The sequence below is a fragment of the Caretta caretta genome, chromosome 7 (genome assembly GCF_965140235.1).
Source record: "Caretta caretta isolate rCarCar2 chromosome 7, rCarCar1.hap1, whole genome shotgun sequence".
NCBI classification, from domain to species: Eukaryota; Metazoa; Chordata; order Testudines; family Cheloniidae; genus Caretta; species Caretta caretta.
This window is the reverse complement of record NC_134212.1, coordinates 56,398,148-56,410,437: the sequence shown is the minus strand read 5'-3', so window position 1 is coordinate 56,410,437 and position 12,290 is coordinate 56,398,148. Positions and strand designations below refer to the sequence as shown.

General features: G+C 56.4%; 2 protein-coding genes across 17 annotated transcripts in view; both read left to right on the top strand.

Moving 5' to 3' along the window:
* GBF1 (golgi brefeldin A resistant guanine nucleotide exchange factor 1) overlaps positions 1-5,509 on the top strand; it is a 180,616-nt gene extending 175,107 nt beyond the window's left edge. For 11 of the 14 annotated variants that reach the window (XM_048856292.2, XM_048856288.2, XM_048856299.2 and 8 more), the window contains 7 exons: positions 153-303; positions 1,065-1,195; positions 1,637-1,738; positions 2,405-2,518; positions 2,747-2,924; positions 3,153-3,269; positions 3,892-5,509. In XM_048856292.2, coding sequence (XP_048712249.1) covers positions 153-303; positions 1,065-1,195; positions 1,637-1,738; positions 2,405-2,518; positions 2,747-2,924; positions 3,153-3,269; positions 3,892-4,175 — 1,077 coding nt within the window. In that variant the 3' untranslated portion in view covers positions 4,176-5,509. The remainder of the gene's footprint in view (positions 1-152; positions 304-1,064; positions 1,196-1,636; positions 1,739-2,404; positions 2,519-2,746; positions 2,925-3,152; positions 3,270-3,891) is intronic. The other 3 variants (XM_048856300.2, XM_048856297.2, XM_048856296.2) reach the window with 1 other exon arrangement.
* Positions 5,510-9,931: 4,422 nt separating this feature from the next.
* LOC125640322 (transmembrane protein 150A-like) overlaps positions 9,932-12,290 on the top strand; it is a 31,650-nt gene continuing 29,291 nt past the window's right edge. The window contains exons 1-2 of one of the 3 annotated variants that reach the window (XM_048858785.2): positions 9,933-10,250; positions 11,023-11,898. Coding sequence is in view for 2 of the 3 variants with exons in the window: in XM_048858786.2 (XP_048714743.1) it covers positions 10,186-10,250 (65 nt within the window). In the remaining variant the exon portion in view is untranslated. Of the gene's footprint in view, positions 10,251-11,022; positions 11,899-12,290 lie in introns of all 3 variants that reach the window. The other 2 variants (XM_048858786.2, XM_048858784.2) reach the window with 2 other exon arrangements.

Below are 12,290 nucleotides of genomic sequence, written 5' to 3'. Positions count from 1 at the left end.
TTGTTGTTTTTGTATCTAAGATGTTATCTGGGGAAAAAACCCTGAGTTTTCAGGTGCCCAAGTAGCCTCTGGAATCTGGTTAAAGTTGCCCTCCCTCCCAGTATGAAATGGCATCCCTGGTGCGTTGCTTACTTGGATGCTTTTAATTGCAGTTGCTGGATCTCATGCACACCCTCCACACACGAGCTGCCACCATCTACAGCTCTTGGGCAGAGGAGCAGCACCACCTGGAGGCCGCAGGGAAGAAAATAGAAGCAGACTCTCAAACACTGTGGTCCAACTGCTGGTGCCCGTTGCTGCAGGGTAAAGCCCCCCCTCCCCTCCCACCACTGCTTTCCTATGCTGATGGGGAGGAGATTTCCAGTGTCTGGGTGGGGGCTGGTACACAGGGCCGAGCCCTGCAGATGGGGGAAGGAGGAGAGTTCAGCTAGGGGCTCCTCCTGTTCTCTCCAGCTGGAAAAGGACACTGGACAGCAGTTGTATGACAAGTGATGTCTGAGCCCAGCTTGAGAAGAAATCAGTGCGTTCGCTTCTGTTCCTTGGCTGTTTTGACATGGCTGTTGCTACCAATACCCTTCCACTGGCTAACATCCTGTTTCACCCAGGCCAGGGGCCTGGCAACTGAGATGAGCTTGCATGGCAGCATGGTAAAGGGCCGCAGTGACTAAGTGACCAGCAGCACTGCTGTTCTGAACGGTCAGGGCTGAGCGTCGTCCAGCACCATGGGGCTGGAGGGAGATGTGACTTAGTGCTCAGAGCAGGGCTGTGAGCCGAGTCCGACATGGCATCTCTGCCACTGGCTCACTTTGGACTTGTCGTTTTACCACTCTAGGCCTCAGGTTTCCCATCTGTGACCTCGGTGCAGTATAGCCTCTCTCCTGGGGGTGAAGGAGGGTCAGCATATACCCTTCCCTAGCACTTCTCACCCAAGGCTCCAGATTGCATGGCAGTGTTGCTCTGCATTAGAATGAGCTTTTACACTCACCCACAGGGTGGCAGCGGGGGCCGTGACACTGCCCTATGTTTGATGCGGAAATGAGAGTCTGGCTCTCACCCATGTGCAGGTATTGCCTGGCTGTGCTGTGATGCCCGGCGTCAGGTGCGGATGCAGGCACTCACCTACCTGCAGCGGGCTCTCCTCGTGCATGACCTGCAGGCGCTGGATGCTTTGGAGTGGGAGTCCTGCTTCAATAAGGTAACCTTCCAGCTGAGCTGTGCACTTGAGCAGGGGAGCGCTGCCTCTGGGAACTGTAGCTGGAGTTGGCTGGCTTCCCATTGGCTTTAGCAGCACTGTATGGGGGAGTCAAGGAGCAAGCAGTCCAGGGGCTGAGGGCACTGGCTTCCCATGCCCTGTGGCTAGCATGGGAGTGCAGCTGTTCCAGGCAGCTGCCCACTCACAGTGAGGGATTGGGCTTTCCCCACTACCAGTCCCTCTGAAAACCCCTTTGCCCAGACTCCCAGCTGAACCTCTTTGAGGTGTGAAAGCAGCCCTTTCCTTCTCATTTCCTGAGCTGCATCTGCGCTTGCTGGCCTGGAAGTGAGTCCCCAGAATGCCATGAGCCAGCCAGGTTAGTAACCACCTCTGCTGCAGTGACTATTCCTGACCTACGACATGTTCATGTCATTGATCCACTAGGTGCTGTTCCCTCTGCTGACCAAACTGCTGGAGAACGTGAGCCCAGCTGACGTTGGTGGGATGGAGGAGACCAGAATGAGAGCCTCAACGCTGCTCTCCAAGGCAAGGATGCTCCACAGCACCCGAGAGTGCCTCGTTCCGCTTGTGCGTGCGGAGCTCTGTGGGCAGTCTGCTTGGCGACTCTCTGCTTGGGGTCTAGCTAAAAAGTTGTGCTTGGATTTTGACCAACTCTGCTGCTCTGGGGGGTGGGCTTGAAGGTTGACTGCCAGTGTGTGATCTGGCCTGGCATTCGCCCTGAGCAATGGGCACCTCCTCCAGCTGCACATGCTGTGCGATATCTGCTTTCCAAGGGGGTGTCCTGCTGCCAGACTGCAGCATGTTCCCCTCATCCCAGCAGTTGGCAGAGGATGGAGACAGACACCATCACACTGCGCTCCTCCTCCAGAGCGATCAGTGATAACGCCTTGATCAGCATTTGGCCCATGGCCCAGGGGAAGTGGATGCCAAAGGCATGGAAGTGGGGGGGGTCAGAGCTGAGCAGCAGCATGTGCTGGAGATCTAAAGGAGGGGAGATCAGGTCCTGGGCACTGCCTCTGGAGCCCTCAGAGCCCTGTGCCTGGAATCCTGCCTATCCCTCTCCTGAACCTGCCAGAAAAAGCGAGGGCTCCAGGAGGGAGGGTTTGGCCCCAGAGCCGAGGGTCGCAGCCCTGTGGCTTGGTGCTGCCTCTTAACTCGTGTCCCTTACTGTGGTGGTGTCTGCTACTCTAGGTGTTCCTGCAGCATCTGTCCCCACTGCTCTCCTTGACAACATTTGCTGCTCTGTGGCTGACGATCCTGGACTTCATGGACAAGTACATGCATGCAGGCTCCAGTGACTTACTGGTATGGCACTGAGTGGGTGCTACAATGCTTCGCTGGTTCTCTGGGCCTCATGGTTCCTTCTCTTCCCACTCTTACACCCGGCTCGCTCCCCTACCCTGCTCTGAAACCCTCCTGGTCCCATGTCCCCCTGTGGTCTCGTAGTCCAAGACCCTCCGTCAGCTGTTCTGTGCCTCCATTGCTCTGTCCCTGAGTTGCCCCAGCTCTGTTCTAAGGAGTGTCTCGTTGCAGCCAGAGGCCATCCCAGAATCTCTGAAGAACATGCTGCTTGTGATGGACACGGCTGGAATATTCCACAGTGCGGATTCACGCACAGGGTACTCGGACCTCTGGGAGATCACCTGGGAGCGGATAGATTGCTTCCTGCCCAGACTGCGCGATGAGCTCTTCAAACAGACAGTCATCCAGGGTATGCAGGGCTGGGGAATTGCCACCACGGCCCTGCCCTTGTAGGCCAGACCTTTGCTTCCCAGTGGGTGGGGGGAGCCTTGCTCCAGTTCCAGGATGTTGGTGAGCTCGTAGGCCTGGGGTGGTGGGGCTTGTGAGTAGGGCACTGTGGTGAGAGGCTGGATGGTGGGGTCGGGGGGAGTATGGCTCTAGGGGGGCTGCAGGCTCACTGCTTATTTTATGTATCTAGAACCTGTCCCCAGCGTGCCAACAGAGCCACATCCTCAGAAACCAGTGGCACCTGCCCCGCCTGCTTCTGCTGCCCACCCATTGCCCTCAGAGAAGCCCTCTGAGCTGGGTGCCAGTGGTGAGTCTCCTGTGGGCTCAAGCACTCGTCCCTCCCCAGCAGCATTATTCAGCTGGGCTTGGGTTCAGTGGAGCCACTTTCAGCCTCAATCAGATGGGTCTGCAGGGGCTGGGTCTCCTGAGCAGGCTCTGAGCTATGGAGTGGGCTTCAGTTTTCAAGTGGACAAGCCTAGGCCTCCATCCCTCTGTGGTTGGGGGAGTGCTCGCGATCTGCCCCGGCTTGTGTCTTTGCTCAGGGTGCCTGGCTGGGAGTTGGGAGGCTGGCCCTGGGGGAAGGCCCCGTGATCCCCACTCAGCTCGGGGGGAGGCTGGCCTCGGGCAGGCCCCACAATTCCTGCTTGGCTCAGGGGAAGGTGACCTGGGGGAGGCCCCGCAATCTCGGCTCAGGTGGAGGTTGGCCTGTGGGCAGCCCCGCAATCCCCTCTCGGGGGAGTGTGGTGTGAGGAAGGCCCTGTGATCCCCGTTGGGCTTGGCGCAGAGGCTGGCCTAGGGGAAGGCCCCGCGATCTCCGCTTGGCTTAGGGGGAGGCCAGCCCGGGGGCAGGCCCCGCAATCCCTGGTCACCTCGGGGTTACACAGGAGAGGGTTTAACACAAAGGATTGTTCTCTCCATTCCTCCCACAGACTCTGAGAGAGCCCCAGGCCCTGGCCCAGCCATCAGAGGTGCCTCTGGCTCCCCTCTCTCTGCGATGGCATCAGTGAAGATGAGCCCTGTCACAGATGTACCTCCTCATATGGCACAGTCACCACTGATCCTGCAGCCTCTCGCCTCCCCCCTGCAGGTCGGGGTGCCGCCTATGACTCTGCCAATCATTCTCAACCCTGCTCTGATTGAGGCCACTTCCCCTGTTCCCCTCCTGGCCACTGCACGGCCCACTGATCCCATGACAACCTCTGAAGTCAACTAGAGAGAGGGGGCTCGAGGACGGCTTGCTGAGGAAGTGCTGCAGGTGGAGGATACCAGCCAGATCCTCCCTGGTAGTTGCCACGTTTGCTGTGGAGGATGGTAGCTTGAGCAGAAGGGCAGCAGGGTGCTTGGCAGGGCAGCTGCTAAAATCCCCCTGGAGCGTGTTGGCCTTTGCTCCCTTCTCATGGCTACTGCTCAGGAGTCACTGGCTCCCTTCCTTGGAGGGGGAGCTCAGTGCCACTAATCACCACTGACCGCCTCCTTGCCTTTGCAGTCTCAGGGGCCAGGCCACCACCTTTACCCAGCAGCCTGTGAGCAAGCCATTGAAGCCTGTGAGCAAGCAGGTGAATAGGGAAGCTCTGTGCTGTGGGAGCAGAGAGGCCTGGGTTCCTGGGACCTCTCTAATGATTCAGGCCAGCTGGTTCATCCACTGTCCTTGGCACTAGTTCTTGGTGCAGGCCCTGGGCATCCACACGCGGCAGGTGTTTGGCTTTCATTCCTCTCCCCAGAAACATACAGCCCCCCTCAGCGTGGCTCTGAGCTTGCTGGCCATGGTGTGCAGGCTGTGCTCTCCTGGCTCCGGACTGCAGCATATCACCATGCTCCCTCCAGCCCAATGGCTAAAGGGCGCAGGTGGGCACCCCTGGCAAGACCAGCTCTACCCCCTCCCTCTGGGTCTGAGTGACACGCTGAGGCCTTTCTGGGAGGAGGGAGAGAATCCAACCAGTGTTAGCTGTTGGGCAGATTTAGATGGAAGCCAGCAGCTGAAAGCAGCCCCAGCAATGCCTCTCCCACAGCAGCTCTTGGGAGCAACTTCCCATGAAATGAACAACAGCATCCTCCTGCCTAGACACTACACTGGCCCCTTCCTGTTTCCAGCTGCAGGTGCTCTCTTCTCCAGCCATTGGGCCTGAATGCTCCTTAGCTTGAGAGAGGAGCTGGCTGCTTGTCAAGTCCCACCATGGGAGTTGGGGTGCTCAGCTTCCCTCCTTCCCTGCCTCCAAAGCTCCAGCAGCTCAGCAAAGCCCTGGCAGTGTTGCACTTTGCTTTTCCCCTGTGCTGTGGATGCCAATGCCTTCTCTGCCATCCCTTCCGGAAGCGGAGCCAGCCAGCTGGCATGTACCATATCTCAGTTCTTCCTGTTTTCTGAAATAGTTTTATAAATTCTCTGGGCTGATTGCAGAAATCCCATTGGAAACGGGGAGTGACTCAGAGCTGGCATGTTCTGTACTCAGAGGAAACCCAGAGCCACAGAGGATAGACAATGTACATAAGGAATAAATGGCTGGGAATCCAATGGACTTTTTACAGTGTAATAAATGTCCTGTAAATGAACACTCTGGCTTGGTGGCTCCTTCCTTTTCTCTCGAGTCAGTGGCATTGATATCTGGGCTTTGAGAAGAGCAAGGGTGTCGCCCCCTGTGCTAGGCTTGCCGGGCCCAGCATGTGGCAGGATATGTCCCCGTGCAGTGAGACACCCCCAATGAGAAGGGAGCCTTTCAAAGAATGCTGCCAAGTTGGCTTGCAGCAGAGAGGCCGCAGGGCAGAATGGCAGCAAAGAGTTAAGAAGAAATGGCTCGGAACTGAGCAGGGTGGGGCTGTCAGAGCTCTTATGGACACGGAAATGCTTTAGTTCTGCCATAAAGCTCCTCCTGGCCTCTTGCTAGTGTGCAGCTTCTTCACAGTCTATGCTGAGGTGGTGAACTGGTGCCAGTGATGCCAGCCCTGCGATGTCTCCACACAAAGCCTGGCTGCTCTGACTGCAGCCATCCCCTTCCCCAGCCCAGCACTGCTCAGAGGGAGGTCCTGGCTTCATGTCCCCCTGCTTGGAGTCTGCTGGGGCATAAGAGAGTGTGGCTTCCTGCAGGGTCCTAGAGTTTCCATGTCTCCAGAAGGACATACATGTTTCCCTGTAGTTTCTGCCCCTCTATGGATCTTCTAAGTGCTGCAGTGTGCTGAGAGCTGTGCAGGACACAGCCCCAGTTCCTACCCCAAGGCTCTTGGAACCTAGTAGATGGACATAGGTTAGGTCAGAGCACCTGCCGAAGAGAGTGCTTGAAACAGTGTGCTGGGTTGACTTTAATTGGAGGGCGAAGGCCTAAATGCCTAGTCATGGGAGACATTGCCTTGGTAGCCCTTGTGAGCCTTCTGGAATGGTACCCAGAAGGGAGCCTTGTGCACTGGGATTGGAAGGGCCAATTACCAAATGCTGCTGCTTTTATGGCTGGCCTAAAAATCCATCCTTCCCTTTCCCATCCTTCCTACTACAACCCTGGGCCATTCCTTGGTCAGCTTCGCTGTTGCCACCTCGTCCTCTCCCCTCCAGTGCTGCCACAATCATCTTTCTTTCCCATCACTGACTTGTCAGACCGTTATTTGCATCCCTCCACGACGCCCCAACACCTTCCATATCAAGTTCCAGCTTCTGGTCTCCTGCCTGCCCCTCTGTTCTCATGTCCTTTCCCCAAACTCCTCTTTATAACCTTCTGTCCAATGTAGATGGCTTGCAAGTTTACTATCTTACAGCATCTTGGCATCACTCTTTCTACCTTGTGTCCCTGCTGTGTTCGTTTCATGATGTGAATGCTAGCCAGACAGTGGCATCGCTACATTTTCCCAGCTACTTCATAACTATTTTGTTATGCCTGGCTGTGCTAAGTGTCTCTGAAGAGAAAGCAAGCAGCACTGCTGGGGCAGCCTGTCTCTGCTGGGAATAACAGTGAAGGCAGGGAACTGTTCAGCCTGGAGATCCCCCGGTCAGAAGGGTGAGGGATGTCTCTCCATGCAAGAGAGGTGAGCATCGGTGCCCTTGCTGGACCAGAGAGGGGAAATACAGGTGCAGTTGCCCTGAACTGTGACAGCACATACATACTGTAGTGACATACAGACTAGTGCTATCTACTGCCTTTGAGGAGAGGGTGAGTACAGCAATAGGAGCAAATTGTCAGCCTATATTTTCAGCTAGGATTGGGCTTTTATTTTTCTTCTTTGCATATGCTTGACAAAGTGCTGCTAAAAAGGACACTAAAAATCACACTTGGAATTTTTTTTACCTACTGTTGTTCCATGTAACAATTAAGATGCGTGTAATGGAAGCAACGTGAAAAAAAAAAGTTTGTTTTATCTGTAGATTGAGAGCACATCAGGTAGTGAGTGTTACTGCTTCACCTGTCTGCATGGGCCTTTTGAACTGCAACAGGAGCAATGAACCCCTCTTCAAAAGCTAAAATATGGTTGTCAAAGCACACACCTGGCCTGCGAACTCGGGCAATTGTAGAACCTGAACCTGGTTGGTTGCTTTTAAATGAAATCCACCTAAAAAGAAATGGAAGTATCCCTTTAACTCCAGTGGTGTTTGGTCACTGAATTTAGCCAATCCAATAGAAGGAGAAAAATTAATACCAAAATGCTCGATGTTACAGAACCAGAGGTGAGCGCTCCTGGATCCATGAGTGGGGCCAAATTTTCAGATGTGGTTGGTAGCTCCCACTGGTAAGCCCCCTGGAACATCTGGCCCCAATCTCTTTCAGACTGCCTGTGCATGCAAACGAAAGCTTTAGCAATCCCAAAGCAGCCTTGTTCAGTTTACACTGTTCTTTCCATTGTTTGTAAACAACATAATCCCTAACAAAGGATGCTGCGTCCATCAGCAGCTGCGTCATTAGCCCTGGAGCCCTAACACACTGGCGTGTATTGTTCTTGCTAGAGGCGATAACAATGCGCTATTTGTCTGTGCAGTCGTGCCTGCTGCCAGCAGAGGGGGCTTCCGAGCTATGGTCCATTGTTGGAGACAAACTGCGGCCGGAGCTTTAGCCCAGGGCTCACAGTATTTCACCCACCTTATCTTTCACCTACTGTCTTCTATTGGACCAGCTTCTGTTGGAGAGGGAGAAGCTTTCAAGCCACACACCTCCTCTCTCTCTTATCCTGGGGGGGACCGACCTAGGTGCCCCTCCCCTGCATGTAGTATGGGAAAGATGTTTTAAGAGTACAGCACACTTCATGCAAAACTCCTTGTGGTTAGTGGTTGACTGCAGAAGATGTTTGGAAAGCCGGGGATCGCAGCTGTGCTAGCTAAGGCTGAATTTGCTGTTTGGAACCATACAACCCACAAACTTCAATTAAAGGGCCCGTGGTTACGTTCAGCGGCAGAAGACCTAGAGAGACTACAACTCCCAGCATGCAATACTGCTACACACAGCTGTATCCAGAGGTGAGGACTGATCGCAATGGATCAATGCAGGCTGAGACTTGCAATGGAAGTGAAGGTGCAGCTGGGAAACCCTGCTAGCTGTTCCCTCCCCATCTGGCTTGCAGAGGAGTCAGCAGGGCTGAATTTAACTCCCCAGCAGGAAAGCTCACAGGCTTCTGCCTGCAGCTTTAGCCAGTAGAAGCTGCCCCCCAGGTTTCTACAAACAAACCCTTCCAGGCCTTGCTGCTATTCACGGTGGTGGTGTTACAAGTAGTTGCCTTTCTCCCCCGCCCTGTCTCCTTAGGGCTTGAGAGCTGCTTTGTTTGAAGATAACTGGTGGTAGTCTGGTCACCGCTTGGGGGAGGGGGGAACCTTTAGGGCCATCCTTGAGGTGACAGGAACTGGCAGGATCCACCCCACTGTGTGGCCTATTCCCATCCTACCTGCACAGCCCCAGAGAGGGTTATCGCTGTCTTTGTGGGGGAGCGGGGTTAAAAACCTCCATAGCCACAGCTCCTGCTGGCTGTGGGGCTCATAGAATATCAGCGTTGGAAGGGACCTCAGGAGGTCATCTAGTTCAACCCCCTGAACAGGGCCGGACTCATCCTGATTTAGGCCCCAGATCCCTAAATAGCCCCCTCAAGGATTGAACTCACAACTCTGGGTTTAGCAGGCCAATGCTCAAACCACTGAGCTATACCTCTCCCCATGCAGACACCTCCCCTAAGGCCATTTCTGGCTGCTGCTCAAATGGCCGGCTTTGGGCTCCCCAGCTGCCTTCTCCCTGCACTGTTCTCAGTCACTCAGGGGGGTGGGGGTGCAGTTACCCAGGGCCTTGATTTGGGGAGGCCTTGACTGGCTGCCCTAAGCATGGCAGTGAGGGGGGCTGCTGTCAGGCAGGGGCGGTGCTGGTCTTTCAATGCATGTTCAGCTCTCACCTGCTCCGGCTGGGTGAGTTAAACTTCCCATCTCTACCCAACCCTCCCCTGGACATACAGGTGCCTGCTCTACCCGACCAGGGCCGGGCACTGGAAGAAACGCTAGCTAAGGGCCGCTGTTCCGACTCAAGCCAGAGACTGGGCAAGAGCAGAGCCCAGCTGCTGAGTGGGAGATAGACAAAGGGTCCTGCCCACAGTTGCTGCTGCTGGAGTCAGGGTTGGGGGCTCCCTGGTGCTCCTGGTTTGCCCCGACTTGGGCCCACTCTAGCAGGTGGCTTATTGTGAGTGCTGGGCGGGGACCCCAGCCCTGCCTCCAGTGCACTGGGGAGGGGAGCAGGGGGTGCAGGACAGCGCTGGGGGGAGTTGGCCACATTCCTCCGGGGGCAGAAGCCAGAGCAGCCGCAGGTCCCTCTCTAGGGCAGAGCCTTTGCAGGGCACATGCTAGGCACCCCAGGGCCACCAAGGGGCCCCCGCCCGGAGAGGGCTGCGGGGAGGGCCCCGGGTTCCTGGCAAGGTGGAGCCGCCCTGCCTGGGGGGACCCGGCCTGTCCCGCGGGAGAAGCGCCCCGGGCTCCCCGGCCGGCGCCGCGCACACGTGCCTGCTGGGCTAGGGGCGGGGCCGCCCCGAGCCGGGGTCGCTCCTCCCGCCGGCCCAGAGCTGGCTGGGGAAGCGGAGTCCGGCTCCAGCGGGCTCTAGCGCTGCCGTTGATCGCGCCTCGCTCCCGGCCGGGTCCCTGCGGCCTCCGGCAGCCCCGTCCCGCTCCTGCGCCGCGCCGCCGATGGGGAGGCTGATTCTGGGCGAGCTTCGGACGAGCAGCCCCCGGGGAGCCCCGCCTGGACCCCGGCCCGCGCCGCGGCCGCTGCTGGCTGCTCGGGGCCAGAATGCCCGCCTGGGGGATCCTGCCCGTCACCCTGCCCGCCGTCACCATCAGCGGCATGTGGATCGTGTGAGTACCGGGCAGGGGGGCGCTAGGGAGCGCGGACACCCGGAGCCCAGCCCGGGGCGGCGACCCCCTATCGCAGCCCCCATGGGGGCCCTGGGCTCCGGGCAGCGATTCCCTCCATGGGGGCCCTGGGCTCAGGGTAGCTATTCTTCCCCATCACTGCCCCCTGTGGGGGCTCTGGGCAGAAATTCTCCCCTCTCCCCTTATCACTGCCCCCTAGTGAGCCCTGTCCAGCGATTGCCCCCTATCACTACCCCCATGGGACCCTAGGCTCTGGGCAGCGATTCCCCCCCCGTCACTGCCTGGTGATCCCCCCCATTGCTCCCCCTCCGCTCCCCGTTACTGCCCCCTAGTGGGCCCTGGGCAACAATCCTTCCATCACTGCCCCCTATGGGTGCTCAGCGCCAGCTGAGGTCTCAGGAAAATCAGCAGGTGGGACACCATCCTGCAAATTGGTCTGGGCTAGGGGAGCCCCGAGGCAGGTGGGCTGGAGGGAAAGAGGTGGGTGGATAGGAAGGGCTGATGAAGAGACGGACGGAGGGTTTATGCTCCTTTCAGTGTCTTAGCTGGACTGCACAGCTCAAGGCTCTGGGTCACCTTACCAGGGCGTGGGGTGGGCTAGGTCAGTGTCTCAGGGGCTGGCCAGCCCCGTAGCAAGCCTAGCAGCAGTTGCTGAAGGTTCGATATACCCACATCTGGTGCCTGCTGTGGGTTGTGCTGGTAGGAATTACAGATGGAGAATACCTCTTTAAACCAGCCCTCTCTCCTTCCCCAGGCAGGACCAGTCCCTCCTGTGAACTTCCCGGGATTCTTGCCAAAGCAAATTTGAAAGGTCCCAGGCGATGGGGCTTTTGCCTCTTCCCATGGGAGGATTCCCAAAGGATAACGTGTCTCACTGACAGGACTTTTTCTCTAAGCATAGCCAAGCCTTCCCCTTTCCTAGTTTAATTGAGCCGAGCTCCCTTTACACCCCATTTGCTGCCCTCCCGTACTTTCAGACTCCAATCGCCCTCCCTAGTGACTCTGCCAAGCCGGACTTGTTTAATCCCTTCTCCTGAATCCATTGCTCCAGCTCATTTTTACTGCTCTTCTCTGAACTCCCCGCAAATGGGTCAGTGCCTTTCCGGTGCCCAAAACTGAAAGGTGTGTTCTGGGCGTGGTCATGCTGAAGCCAGAAGCTGACTGTCGGCCTGCCTGGTTACCAGCCCAGGATGCTTTGATCTCTCTTGCTGCCCAGCTCATCTAACCTGCTGTCCTGTGTCACTCTTCAGCTTCTCCCCAACTCTCCTACTTCCCCCTCCCACCCCTGATGTGAAGTTGAATCACAGTTTATTTGCTCACCTTTCTAATCTCCAAGTCTCTTTGTCTTTGGTGGGGCTCCTGATTTCCTGTCATCCCCAACCATTAGTAGTTGAATCAAACAGGCCACTTCCCGGTTGCCTTTGATCATTACCCATTGTTGGAGCCTTTCAGCCCCCGGGACCCTGCTGGTATTGGAGCCACTCTGAATTAACTCTGTCTCAAATGCTCTGGGTTCCTGGGAGTCCGGGCAGCTTTGTGGATCAATGCAAAGTTGAAGAAAAAGCAGCAAACTCCAAAGTGAAGATAATGAACCTCCTACCCCCATCTGGAAACTGAAGTGAGATTTCAGGTGTGTGGTGTGGTGTCTTCCTTTGTTGCAGCTGGACAGGAGACAGGGTTACTGGGCTAGATGAACTGTTGGTCCCATCTGGTCGGGCGATGCCTAGGTTCCTACGTTACTGGGTTTTAAGTGACTTGCCATGGATAAAGCTGCTGCCTGCATGCGTTACTGAATTCAGGCATCTGGCTGGCTGAGACAACCAACACGCAGCGTCTCAGAGTTCTCTGACTCGTGCAACACTGCTATGCTAGAATTGTATTAATAATCCTAGTCCAATCCAGGAGTGCAAGATCCAAAACTGGACCCTGCGGGGCCTTTTCAGCCACGCCAATTGCCTGACTGCATTACTTTGTATTGAAGACAGGAGAGAGATGTGCAGTATTCTCAGCTCCTTACACATC